The 14,194-nt window shown below is 52.1% G+C and overlaps 1 protein-coding gene across 1 annotated transcript in view; it reads right to left on the reverse strand.

The window, feature by feature from the left end:
• Positions 1 to 14,065, reverse strand: part of ZZEF1 (zinc finger ZZ-type and EF-hand domain containing 1) — a 96,173-nt gene extending 82,108 nt beyond the window's left edge. The window contains exon 1 of the mRNA XM_032839984.1: positions 13,590 to 14,065. Within this exon, the coding sequence (XP_032695875.1) occupies positions 13,590 to 13,943 (354 nt within the window). The 5' untranslated portion in view covers positions 13,944 to 14,065. The remainder of the gene's footprint in view (positions 1 to 13,589) is intronic.
• Positions 14,066 to 14,194: the final 129 nt, after the last annotated feature.

Here is a 14,194-nt window from a genome sequence, read left to right on the forward strand (position 1 = left end):
AAATTAGAGCGAAAAAATAAAAATTAATTAATTTGTTTTAAAAAAAGACGTTAAGGGTGCCTAGATGGCTCAGTCAGTTAGGCGTCTGCCTTCGGCTCAGGTCACGATCCTGGGGTCTGATCACGATCCCAGGGTCCGGGGTTCAAGCCCTGCATTGGGCTCCCTGCTCGGCGGGAGCCTGGTTCTCCCTCTGCCTGCTGCTCCCTCTGCTTGTGTTGTCTGTCTGCCTGTCTGTCTGTCTCTCTCTCTCCCTGACAAATATATAAATCAAATCTTGAAAAAACACTAACAATAATTTGGAGGAAGAAGTGGTGGGGGGTAGATGAGATAAAATTGGCCTGGAGTTCTACGTGCTGGAACTGAAATGTGAGAGATCATTCTAATCTTACCTCAACTTTCTTATGTTCAAAATTTTCCATTAAACAAACAAACATAAGACATCCACAGACCCTCCCTCCACTCAGAAGCCTAGGGGTTGATTCCTCAGAGAGAGTGAGTGGTACAGTCTCCAGACGAGGAAAAGCCTGCACTAGAGCCCACAGAGGTAGGGTTGGAAGACCCGCCCCTGCTCCAGGGCTCCCAGAACACTAGCGGCCGGACAGAGATGCCAACCCTCCCGGCAAGAGACTGACGGGTCTTCTCTGGGGCACCAGACAAGCCCCTAAGGACAGACCTGGAGACACTGTACCAGAGGTACAGTAGTACCAGAGGTACCAGAGGGCTCCCCACATAAATGCCCGACCTCTTCACCATACGCCGAGGCTCAGTGTCACCAACCAGATGCAGGGAGCACCCACTCTTTAGGTTCCCTTCCGGGACCACTGGACATTTGAGGAAAGGCCTAAGAGGAAACACAGAAACAGCAACTTGGAGAAAAGAAAGGAAAAGGAGAAGAAAATGTGAAAAAGATTATCTTTCATATCTTCAGAGAAATATTTTAAAAGCTATTTTTTTAAAGATTTTATTATTTATTTGATAGAGATCACAAGCAGGCAGAGAGGCAGGCAGAGAGAGAGGATGCCTGCTGCTCCCTGCCGAGCAGAGAGCCCGATACGGGGCTCGATTCCAGGACTCTGGGATCATGACCTGAGCCGAAGGCAGCGGCTTTAACCCACCAAGCCACCCAGGAGCCCCTAAAAGCTATTTTTAATACCAGCTTACTGATGTATAATTCACATAGCATGAAACTGACCCTTTTAAGGTGTACGACCTCATGGGTTTGGGTATATTCAGAGTTGGGGAGCTGCCACCAACACCACCTAATAAAAAGGGACCCTGCATTGTCATAAAAGACCAAGAGACTCCTACTGAAAATAGTCTATTCAGAACACTTTCGTAAGCTCCTGAAAGTTAAAATATCACAGCAAAATGAAAATCTCTCAGCAGATTTGGGAAGATAAATGGACTAGAGTGCCCAGAGAGTAGAGCATACAGACAAAGTCATGGGAACCGGGCAAGGCAAGAGGAAAACCACCAGGAGACCAATCCAGAAATCCAATATCCAAACACTGTGAGTGGCAGAGAAGGAAACACAGAAATGGGAGGGAGAGAAATAACCATTCTTGGGATCCAAGATAATTTCATGCAGCTGAAGGACATGCCTGTTGACACCGCAGAGGCTGAACACCCCCCCAGGGACTAAAAGCACATCGTGATCAGATTTTGTAAGACGGAGGGGAAAGAGAAGTTCCTGCTTCCACAGAGAAGACACAACATCCATGTCGGAGGTCGGGAATCAGGGCCGATTCAGCAGTTACAAGGGAAGCTGGGACAGGAGCAGGGCCTTCAGCATCCTGGGGGGACTCTCTCTCACCCAGAAGTTAACACGCAGTCAAAATACCGCCCGCTGCTCAGCAGTGGAAAAGACGTTCTCACCCAGCAAGGCTCTCAGAACAGGAGCCGATTAACGCTCCCTCACTCGGAAAGCTCCTGGAGGCTGCGGCTGCCCAAACACGGAACGCGCCAAGAAAGGGGAAGACTGGGGTCCAACCAGAGAGAGAATGAGGCCCCGGTTGCTGGAGATGCTGACAACCTGAAGAACACCAGGACCAGAACGAAGCTGGTCGGGGGCTCTTGAGATGAGCCTCTCGGAGCTGCCGTGGGCCTGAGCGGAGCCGGTGTGCTGCGAGAGAGGCGGGCTCGGGCCGGAAGCCTGTAGTCGCGTTAGTGACGGAAGATCGCGCACAAGAACAGCACCCGCTCAGTCATCCACCTCAGAGAAAACACAACACTGTAAGAGAAAGGGGCCACAGTCGTCGGGTGCTGCACGGCTCAGCCACGTACAGACGGGCACGCCTGTTCTCCCCAACACACCAAGACGAAAGGATCCACTGGGGGGACGGGAGATGTGCGCACCCGGGCACGGACGGGAAGGCGAAGGTCAGCGAAGGCCTCCCCTTCCGCAGCGGGAAGGAGACAGATGAGGCTTGCAACTGAAAACTGACGGAGCCACGCACCCGCGTCGCCCGGGGACACACAGGAAACCCGCTCCAGAGCCAGCTGCAGCAGCCGAGGATGACGCGTCCCCGTGGGCCACACCGGCTGGGAATGAGGGGGCCACGGCTTTTAGCACGCGTCACGCGGGCTCCATGCCATGCGAGCGATGAGGAAAAGCAACAATTCTGAGGGCCCACTTCAAGCACAGGACAGACTGGATGAGTGGCTTCACGACATTTTTAGGTAGCGTAATACTTCCTCCTGTCTAAGGGAACGTCTCACACAGTGAATACATCAACCCTACAAGATTTCTGGGACCACGGGAAAATGTGAACACAGCCTGGGGGCTAGAGGAGACCAAAGTGAACCCACACAGAAGGGTGAGGACCACAGACAGAACCGTAGGCTGCAGAAGGGAGCTACAGGATGGCCCCACAGTGGCTTACTGTTGTTGTTTTTTGTTTTTAAGGATTTTATATATTTATTTGACAGACATCACAAGTAGGCAGAGAAGCAGGCAGAGAGAGAGGAGGAAGCAGGCTCCCCACCGAGCAGAGGGCCCAATGCGGGGCTCGATCCCAGGACCCTGAGATCATGACTGAGCTGAAAGCAGAAGCTAAACCCACTGAGCTACCCAGGAGCCCCTGTTATTGTTGTTTTTAAGATTTACTTATTTATTTAGAGACAGAGGGGACAAGTGGGAAGAGGGGGAGAGGGAGAATGCCAAGCAGAGGGGCGCATAGGGGGCTCAGTCGGTTAAGTATCCAAATCTTGATTTTGGCTCAGGTGATGATCTCAGTCATGTGACTGAGCCCCACATCGGGCTTTGCACTCAGCATGGAGTGTGCTTAAGATTCTCTCTCTCCCTCTACCCTTCCCCTCCTTTCACCCAGTCTCTCTCTCTCTCTCTGTCTCAAAGAAAGCATTAAATTAAGTTAAATTACACTAAGGGGGCGCCTAGGTGGCTCAGGTGAGCCTCTGCCTTCAGCTCAGGTTATGATCTCAGGGTCCTGGGGTCCAGCCCCACATTGGGCTCCCTGCTCAGTAGCAAGTCTGCTTGTCCCTCTGCTCCTCACCCCTTATTCCCTCTCTCAAATAGGTGAAATCTTTATAAAAACAAACAAACAAACAAAAAAAAAACTAAGTACATTAAAAATTGTAAAAAAAAAATTCTATTGATCTGTCAGGAGTTACTGAATATAATAAAAAGAGTTTTTAAACAAAGAAAAACAAAGACATACTGTGTGACAAAAAAAATCAGAACAGCATTGCTAATAGCTTCACCAAATAAATACATCATTTCCCGACGCCTGGAAATTGTCTTAAAGAAATGTACCGGTTTTCAAATCCAACACTTAACAGCTGGTGTATTTCGCAGGACTTCCCGGAGTCCGGTCTGCTCCCGTGCACACTCAGTCCTCTCTGACAGGCGGCCACTGTGCCCCTGAAGCTGAGCCTGGCTCCACACGTGGGAAAACCGACAGGGCACATCCTTGCCCTCCGAAATGCTCACAGCCTTGGAAAAGACAGATCTGCAAACCAACAGCGGCAATGTGACGTGTGCTCATCCCCACAACACAGCTAGAGCATAAACAACCCGGGTCCCTAACAGACAGTCACCAAGCCCCAGGCAGAGCTCTAAGCCGTACACCGGGAGCAACTCGTATTCTCTGCAGCAACCCTCGAGGTAGGCGCTACCCTTCTACCAGTGAGGAACAGAGAGGCGAAGGATGTTGTTCGAGGTCACAAGGCTGTCAGCCGTAAATCATGGTACCGGTATGTGATTGTGGTATGACTTGGGATCCTACACCATGCGCTTCTGTGCCACAAGCTGACGGACGCTCCAGAGGCCAGAAGCCCAAAAAGGACTGGGATACTCAGGAAACGCGGCCCTGAGAAAAACCACCCTTGCACTGAGTTTTGACGAGTAACTAGGAATCTGTGAGCGTGTGCAGACGAGGCAGCCATCCTAGGAAGAGGGGCCGGAATGTGAGCCTGGACACAGAGAGCAGGTAAGACCGCACGGACTCTCGTTCCCGGTGCAGCAGGAGGCAGGGCCGTGGAAGCCAGAGGACAGAGAGCCTGGCCTGTCAGGCTGAGGGGCTCCCATCGCCTAGCAAGGGTACCAGGAGGCCACTGGAGAAGACTGATCATTCCAGATCTACTTAAACCCTCAAACTGGAATGGAGCTACCAATCTCTTCATATACATGCCTTCATGTGGCTTGAACTCCTTCTCCGGTGTCTCTGTGACACACACTGGTGATGGGAAGCTCATGTCTTCTGACCAGTTCTGACAGCAACAACTGTCTTCTCTGTATAATGGATGGAAATGCGCATCCCTAGTGTCACCACCTGTGGGGCCCTTCAGAACACATCCGATCCCTATGCCCCAGAACAGCCCACGGATCACTGAACACGGGCAACAGGCCCCGAGTCTCCCTCAACCAGTTCTCACTCCACTATGGCTTTAGTCTCATTCCCATGCTGGCTGTCCCCTCTGGGACCCTCCAGTTTGACATAACCCCAGAGCCGTGTGTCTCATGTCACTGGCTGAGCCACTGTAAGAAATACATTTCAAGGGGGCGCTTGGGTGGTTCAGGTGGTTAAGCGTCTGCCTTTGGCACAGGTCCCAATCCCAGCGGTCCTGGGATCAAGCCCCATGTTGCCCAACGTCACCCCAAGTCCGGCTCTCTGCTCCGTGGGGAGCCTGCTTCTTCCTCTGACCCTCCCCCTCTCTTCTGTTTGTGCTCTATCTCACTATCTCTGTCACTCAAATAAATAAATCTTTTTTAAAAAAACAAAGAAAGAAATACATTTTGGGGGCATGGTTCAGTCAGTTAAGTATCTGCCTTCCGCTCAGGTCCTGATCCCAGGGTCCTGGGATCCCGCCCCAGGGAGGAGTCCACTTCTCCCTCTCCCTCTGCCACACCCCTGGCTCTTGTGTGTGCCGGCTCTCTCTGTCAAAAATAAAATAAAATAAAATAAAATAAAACAAAACAAAATAAAAAGAAATAGATTTCGTGCCATGCCCCAGGGCCTATCATGCTAACATGCCTCGTGAAACAATGTAAAACTTTCTCTTACTAGATACAATGTACCCTGACATCTTCTATTGCATTCTATTCTGTTTCATGTTTAATATGCAAGTTAGCCCTCACTAAAGAGAGTCCCAACAGTTTGCAGCTCTGCAGCCTGGGGGGGAGGGGGGCTCAAACCCGACTAAATATAGTAGGTCTGGCCCTAACTGTGCAAAGGGAAGCAAGTCGACTTCCTGTTCTCTGGAAACAGAGCACGGCCGCCCATCTCCACGGAGCTGACACCACCTCCACGCAGACAGCAACCTTCTGTGCTGCATCTCCGTCCTCCTCTCCAGCCTCAGGCCTCCGCCAATATGCCCACTTGCGTGCCTCGCCACCCATGCCGTAACCACTGAGGCATCGCCCAAGGGCAGGCCCTCGGCCGCGGCATGCAAGAGAAGCAGCGTAACACCGGCCGGCACTCAGACCATTCCAGCTTATGTCCTTAACCACGAGTGGGATCAAGACCACGGTGCGCACGAGAATGTACCAACCCTCACAGACCAGAACGGGGCACAAAGCAGCAGAACGCACGCACTGGGCTTCCTACAAAGGCTGCTCCCTGGTTCAACCTGGGAGAAACAAGCCGTGTGAGAGGTCTGGATCGGGTCGCAGCTCTACCACTTGCTGGCCCAGAGTTTCGCCTCTCCACTTAAGGCCTCAGTTTACCCATCTGTGAGGCCGCGCTGCGTGGTGTCCAAGCACTGGAAGGGCTGTCAGGAGACAGAGCGAACACTCCTGGCGCAGAGCTAGAACAGAGAAGAACACCACCCAGGGCAGGAGGGGCGTGCCAGGCGCTGTTCTAGGGCTTCCACGTGGACGAGTTCCTTGACTCCTCGTGCTAACTGTACACGGGGACGACTACACCATGCTCACCCTTCCCGGGGGATGGCTGGGGTGCAGAGCGGCTGCGCGACTAATCACACAGCCTGTGGATGGTAGAACCCGGATTTTCCCGTGCGCGGTCTGACCCCAGAGCCCAAGTCTGAAACTCAGGGTAAAGAGGAGCAGTGGGACAGGCAGGCTTACGAAACAGAGAGCTCACTGCTATGGTGAGCGCAGCTGTCCAGGGTATTACAGAAGGGACTCCTTTCCCGGGCAACGGGAGGGGAGAGGCTGCATGCAATGCTTACTAAGGTCCTTCCCGACTCAGACGGTAGACTAGAGCCCAAAGGAGCAGCCCGCCCAAAGTCGGCCACACTCTTTCACCCCAATTTGTCTGCACTGCGAGAGGACACTTGAGCAGGCTGGGGGGAGGAGGGGCAGAGGGAGGAGGAGAAGAGAGAGAATCCCAAGCAGGCTCCACACTGAGCACAGAGCCCCAAACAGGGCTCGATCTCATGACCCTGTGGGAATCATGACCTGAACCGAAAGCAAGAGTCAGATGCTCAAACGATGGAGCCCCCCAGGCGCCCCTGTGTTACACCTTTCCACTGTATCCCCTCCTTCCTCTGCCTGGCAAATTCTTCTAGCCTCTCAGGCCCTGGTTTGGTGAAGTCTTTCCCAAACTCCATGCTACTGTTAAAGGCTCCTCTGTGGTCCCTGAAAGTGAAATGGGCTTAGGGTGAAGCAAAGGGCTACAGGGGTAAAGGGAGGCAAGGACAAAATTCCCGTGTGTAGGAGAAACTGTGAGTGGGCTCAGCCGGCTAAAATGCTCCAGGAGCTGAGAGTGGAAAGTTACAGAGACCTAAAGCTTATCCTCCCGTTTGATTCTAAAAGCAATAGGGAGCCACTGAAGTTTCTACAGTAAGACAGCGCGTGATGAAGCAGTGTGTTGTCAATCAGGGAAAGGTAAAACAAGGCTGTGGCCTTTCCTCTATAGCTCTTCTTCCCCACAAGAAGCCAATACCACCATCCCCGACACAGCGAAGTACACAGGGTCAAAATAACCCCCAACTCACCCAGCGTCCTTCTCTCCCCCACTGCCTCATTGCCATCCACGGCCATCACTTGCTGGGCCAGAACAGAGCAGGCAGCTGGGCGGGGGGCCTCCCAGCCAAAGGGCAGGATGAGACCAGGCGGTGGGCTCTACGTGCCAAGCGATGTGTATAGAACAGGCAACGAGGGTCCAAACCCAGTTATTCAGAATCACGGCACAGGAAAGGTTTGGTCCTGACCAGGTGATGGTGCCAAGGCAGGGAATCTTGAAGAACTGAGAGAAACAAGGTCCACACACAGGACAAGGCAGGTGTCCCATTGGCTTGGGCATAGGGCTTGAACAGGGAAAAAGAGGCAGAGGAGGTCAGACAGGGAGACAGGCCAGCCCGGGGGTTCTAGGCCCTTCTGAGGAATATGTATTTGTCTCTCAGGCAATGGGGAGTCTCTGCAGGCCCTGAGCTGTGGGGAAGCAATGTCTGCGCCTGCTTCATCCTTACTGCACAGACAGGAGTCTCTCACGCTCTGTCTTCAAAGGGTGGAGAATTACATCCGCATAATTCTATTTGCATAGTTCTTGGGCTCAGAGCCATTCTAAACCAGAGGATTAAAACCCTTGACACAATAATGACAAATGGTATTTTTCCTCTAAATTTCCTCTGAACCAAACACTAAGACCCTTTTCTAGTTTTCCTAAAACTCTATTTAACTGTTCCCTCAAACATCAAAAAATCCCCTACTCCTCCACGGTTACAGACTGGATATGGGGCACACGGCCAGAGAATGAGGACGAGACCATCTTCAGGCTGCTCACCCAACCTGCGGGCCCTGCGGTGGAGCGGCTGGCCTGGCCCTGGCCCGGAGACACAGCCGCGCAGAGGCAAGAGCGCAAGGGACAGCAACGGTCCTGCCCTCGCACTGCACAGCCCAGTGGGTTTCACAGATGAAGCACCAGAGCCAGTACGGCAAATTAATAAAAGAAGACCTAGTTCTCTCAAATTCCCATCTGAAAGCCATCTGCCATCATCCCGTGTTCAGCACCTTCTCCTGCCCAAGACTCTACACATCTCTGGAGGCATAGCGTACTAAGAGTACAAACACGGAATCTCTAATCTCTGCTGTCAGACAGGGATTTAATTTTAACTCTATCCCTCATCTGCATAAAGATCAAGTAGATTCTGCTCCCTATGACCAAACCAGAGTCCTTCCCCATGGACCACACCTAGCACGGGAGAAAGTATGTCCCACTATAAATTGATAAAGCTTCAGACTTTGATCTACAGTACAAGTACAGCAACTTCTTTAGGGTACCACCTCAAGCAACTAAGTCATGGGTACGTGAAAGCAAGATGCCCGGGGGGACATGGATGGCAACATGGATCTGGAGCCCAAGAACCAGGATATGAAACTTGGAAACACTTAACGTTATAGTAATACTGTATACCGCCGGGGACCTGCTCCATCGTGCTGGGTGTCATAAAATGAAAGGAGGGAAAAACACACATCATCATTTTAGTTGCTACTATGAAGACGTTTTATTATCATCTCCCTTATACCCTTAAACTTAAAGTATCACAACACATCATCACAAGCTTATGTTAAAATTAACTAAGACACAGAAACATCCGCTTACTCACATCCAAGAGCACACTTGTTTTAGAGAACGGAATCACAACCGTGGCTAATGCTTATCTTCTTGGACATTTCCCTGTATAATTACTCCATGCTTACAGATAGGACAACCACTGCGAGTTATTCCAAATGGCTTTTTAAACCCTGGCTAAGCCTTCACGTGGAGACAGACCTGCTCTCTTCAGCTAACAAGTGCTAACCAGCAGCAAGGGCAGGTCACCACACTTTAGTACTAGGCCACACCCCTAACCGTCTCCACACCAGATCTACTAAAGGGGAACAGGCTTCAAGAAAAATACACAATGCTTTTTCTCAAACTGGAATTATTCTTGCTAGGTCTCCCTTAGCATGCAGAGGAAAATTAAAGAATTGAGACAAAAAAAAAAAAAAAAAAAAAAAAAAAAACGAGACTAAGTAAAAAGAATCCCAGAGAACCAGGTCCCTAGAGGAGGAAGGCCTGGAGTCAGAGGACTCCACTAGAGTGTTGGCACCAGAACTCACTTTCCCATCCTACTTGAGTCCCTGAACCCTACAGGGCCTTCAGTCTTGTCCTCACTGTGGGGCTGGGGTCACTCACCAGCCTTGCACAGCTGGCCCGAATCACTAGACACCAAGTTTCCGCACACACTGTAGAGAGTGAGGGGAGACAGCCCTGCAGGTGTGAAGGAAACTCCCAGCATGTATTTCGTGAGTTCAGTGTATGGGTACTTAAGACCCTATGACACAGCTCTAGGTGGCCCCAGGGATTTTTACAGAAGGAAAATACGACCTTGCAACATTTCCCAAGTCACCAGGTCTTACTGCTGGGCTTCTGAGTCCTTAAGGTTTGTTTCTGCCACACGTGTGACTACGATGACTCTGTGTTTCACAGCGGGGAAGGGACAACCACTCAGGTTTTTCTTCCCACCTATCTCTTTAGTCACGGTGGCTGCACGATCTCGGATTTAATGATGTTCAACAGTCCACAGACTAGCTCTAAGGGACTCAGGTTCTCACGGAGCACACACACACACTTCACAGTGGGAGGAACCAATGGACTACTTTCTCATGGAACCCCAGAGAACAGATGACTGTATCTCAAGCAGTGTTCTCTCGGACTCCCAGTCTGCGACATCTCCACGTTGCTGCCCATGGACACATCAAGCTCAGCATAGCCAAACCAAACTCATCAGGTCTCTCCAGATCTTCCCTGCCTAAACAAGTTTCTATTCTCAATAAACAGCCCTATCACCTTTCCAGTAATGTTGGAGCCATCCTGAATTCCTTTCCCCTTCTAATTCTCTACTCACACATAAGTCTCAAGGACTGCTTATTTTACTTCCTAAATCACTCTCAAAATTGTTGGTGCCAGGGCGCCTGGGTGGCTCAATGGGTTAAGGCCTCTGCCTTCGGCTCAGGTCATGATCCCAGGGTCCTGGGATTGAGCCTTGCATCGGGCTCTCTGCTAGGCGGGGAGCCTGCCTCCAACCCCCCCCCAATTCTGCCTGCCTCTCTGCCTACTTGCGATCTGTCAAATTAAAAAATAAAATCTTAAAAAAAATTGTTGGTGCCATTTTAGCTGCCACCACCCCAGCCCAAGCCACCCAGTCTCTTACCTGAACTGTCATAATAGCTTCCTAACTGACCTGCTTGGACCCTGCTAGCCCATCTCCAACCGGCTCCCTGAAAGGCAGCCACAGCACCATGGATCTGGCTTAAAGCTCCGGTTTGCAAATTCCTAGATGATAGAAGCTGCAAAAGGACTCCCCAGGACCTGACTCCTGCCCACTCCTCCAGCTTCACTCTCTTCCTTTGCGTTCCGGGGTCTAGCCACGTGTGTCACACCACTAATGGGAACCGGGTATCTGTTCTCCTCTTTCTCAGTAATCCCGTCCTCGTTCTTCAGCTAAATCCATGGCCATGAAATAAAAGTCATTCCCTGCCTCCCTTGCAGCTCAGTGGGGCCCTGTGGCTGGGCTTGAGCCAACAGGAGGTGAGCTCTGCCCTTAAGAAAGGCAGGGTGGCCCTCTCCTCCCATTTCCTTCTCCTGAGGCTGTAATGCACAAAGTGACAGCTGAAGGAATCATTCTGGTCACTCGGTGGAAGGCGCCTGTGGAGGAGGACAGCACAAGAAGGATGGAGCCAGGTCCCCAGGGGAACGACTGAAAGGGCCATGTCAAACCTGGACTGCCCACCTGGACTTTTTCATAAGAAGCTGGTTTACTATTTCTTCTGAAGATTTTATTGATTTACCTGACAGAGAGAGAGAGCATAGGCAGGTGTAGAGGCAGGCACATTGAGAGGGAGAAGCAGGACACTGGGATCATGACCCGAGCTGAAGGCAGTCGCTTAACCAACTGAGCCCCCCAGGCGCCCAGAAGCTGGTTTACTATTTTTTTAAATTTTATTTATTTATTTGACAGAGAGAAATAGTGAGAGAGGGAACACAAGCAGGAGGAACGGGAGAGAGAGAAGGAGGCTCCTCCGCTGAGCAGAGAGCCCGACGTGGGGCCGCATCCCAGGATCCTGGGATCACAACCCGAGCTGAAGGCAGGCACCCCAAATTTGTTTACCATTTAAACCACTGATGCACTGACCTTTCTGTCCCTTGCAGCAGTTTTGTCTAAGCCTAATACATCACACCTTTCTTCCAGATTCTCCACTCTCTGGACTTGGACGTGTGCATGGGATTTTCTCTCCCCACTAACCCTCTACTCCTCCCATGTTCTCTATCACCCTTCGGATCTGAGCTGAAATGCGACTTTCCAGGTAAGTCTCCCTTGACTTCCTAGATGAGGTTAAATACTCTTGGTATATTTTTCCTTACACCTTTCTTTGGCTGATACTCACTACGCCTATAACTGCTAGGTTCGCATGAGTCCCCTTCAGTACAACACACCATTTAAGAGCAAGACTCTGCTTTGTCCACTGTCATCCAAGTGCCCGGTACTCAGTGTGTGCCCAACAAATATTTGCTCAATGAACAATATCATAGCCCCCGCATGATTTCTGGACCACACCTTAAGGACTTCTTGGCCTTGGGCGCCTGGGTGGCTCAGTGGGTTGTGTCTGACTCCGGCTCAGATCATGATCTCAGGGTCCCAGGATTGAGCCCTGCATAGGTCTCCCTGCTCGGAGGGAAGTCTGCTTCTCCCTCTGCTTGTGCTCTCTCACTCTCCCTCTCTCTCTAAGTGAATAAATAAAACACTGTTAAAACGGACTCTTGGCCTTACATTATGGGACTCCTGTCAACTCTGCTTGTAGCTTTATTTCTGTCAGACACTTCCAATGTAAATACTGTTTCCCTCCATTGCCTTCTGGACAATTCTGAAATGTGCCAACTCCTTCAACAGATCTACACAGCTCTTCCCAGCACAACTTCATTTTCTCTCAATACATGTAGAGCTAGAGACGAAAGTATTATACGGACTCTCGGAATTAAGAAAAAATACATATGGAGACCCTTCGCTAACGAGTATGACCCTATTTTCAAGAACTAAGATGTCTTACCAGTATCTTTTTAAAGAAAATATAAGAAACATACAAACTCTATTACCTAAATTCTGACTATATCCAGAAAAATGTTCTTAAAATATTTTAAAAGCCTCTGTTTGTAAAGCGCACATCACTTTCTAATGGCATTACAAGCACCTGTCACTCACCCTTCACTGACGCTGAAGATTCTACATGGCTTACTCACTTCCACAAATTAAGCATCTATTTGCTATAACACTGTGGAGTTAAAGAAATGGGTTTCCAAGAAGGAGGCGGCGGGACCTAAGACAAAGAAGCAAACAAACCAAGAGAGCTGAGTGCTAGGGCTCCGGCTGCCAACTAATCAGTGGGAGACCCTGGAGCAGTTCTCTTTTTAGTGTAAAATGAAAGGTCCAAATAATTCCTAACATCCCTTCTGAGAAAAGAGTATTTTGTTTCCATATCAATTTGCTGCTCATGATGCAACAGAGATGATGTTGGTGACTATGCCCAAAACTCGGTCATCACAAGTCCTGGCAGGAAGCGTGACACCTGCCCGTCAGCTTCAGGTTACATGGAGGTTTCCATGAGTCTAAAACACGGCTCCTAGACTACCAAAAAACAAGTGTGTACTTTGAAAATGGGAGTTTCCGGGTAGTGAGAATGGGTTTCAGAAGGCGAGCGCTCCAGGCCCTGTCGTCCTGCTCCCACGCTCGCTGGGCGCCCACGCAGGTTTCAGGGGGCGCTCTGGAAAATCCCCCGGCCAGTACAACACAGTGGCTTCCACCTCCACTCCCTCGATCCCTAGGCCTCCGTCCCGGAGCCCGGTAAGGAAGATCCCGCGGGCCGCCGGGCCGCGTCGGGCAGCAGCACAAACGTCGGCACTGCAACGACCTGCGAAGACTCCTGGGCTTGTCGAGTTCCTCAAACCAAGGACGGCCCCGTCTAGGCTTTCCGCACCACCAGGAGAGCGTAGAGACTCGCAGCCGTGTCCCGCGGAGTAGAGGACGCAAACGCCACAAGCTCCGGCGCTCAGAGCCCGCGCACCCCGCGGGGTCCCGCCCGGCCCGTCGAGAGCCACCGCCCCGCCCCGCCGTCGCCGGCCGGTCCTCACCTCCTCGAACTGCTCGCCCGAGCAGCCGGCGCCGCGAGCCTCCAGCAGCTCCCGGAACTGCTCCAGGGTGACGGACTCCTCGCCGCGGCCCAGCCGCTCCTCCAACCAGCGCAGCAGCGCGCCGTGGTGCCTGGACACCAGAGACTCGCAGGGCGGCGCGGGCCGCAGCGCCGCCGCCGCCTCTCGCAGTCGGGCCGGCTCCAGCAGCGCCGCGGCGGGAGGCAGCGCCGGAGCCGCGGGGCCCGAGCCGGCGACCGTGCCCGAGTCGGCCGCCCAGCTCTGGTGCGGGCCCCAGCCCTCGCCCCCGGCGGCAGCCGCTTCGTCTTCACTGCTGTGACTCGGAGCGTTCCCCATGGAGTCTCCGTGTCGGGCGTCCGGCTGTGCCGCCGCCGCCGCCTCCCCGCCTCGACCTGTCAACCTCCGGCGGCACCCGGCGGGCGGAGACGGGGAGGGGACGACGGCGGCGGCGACTTCCGGTTTCCTCTCCGTCAAGCGAGGACTGCCGTCGCAAAGGCGCCGTGAGGCGGACTCAGGCAGATGCCGTAAGACAGCGAGGGAGGAGGGCTGCGACGGCGGGTGGGACCCCGAGTTCCCAGAGGGCCAGT

This window comes from Lontra canadensis, unplaced genomic scaffold (assembly GCF_010015895.1).
Source record: "Lontra canadensis isolate GAN:19392208 unplaced genomic scaffold, GSC_riverotter_1.0 scaffold110, whole genome shotgun sequence".
Taxonomy (NCBI): domain Eukaryota; kingdom Metazoa; phylum Chordata; class Mammalia; order Carnivora; family Mustelidae; genus Lontra; species Lontra canadensis.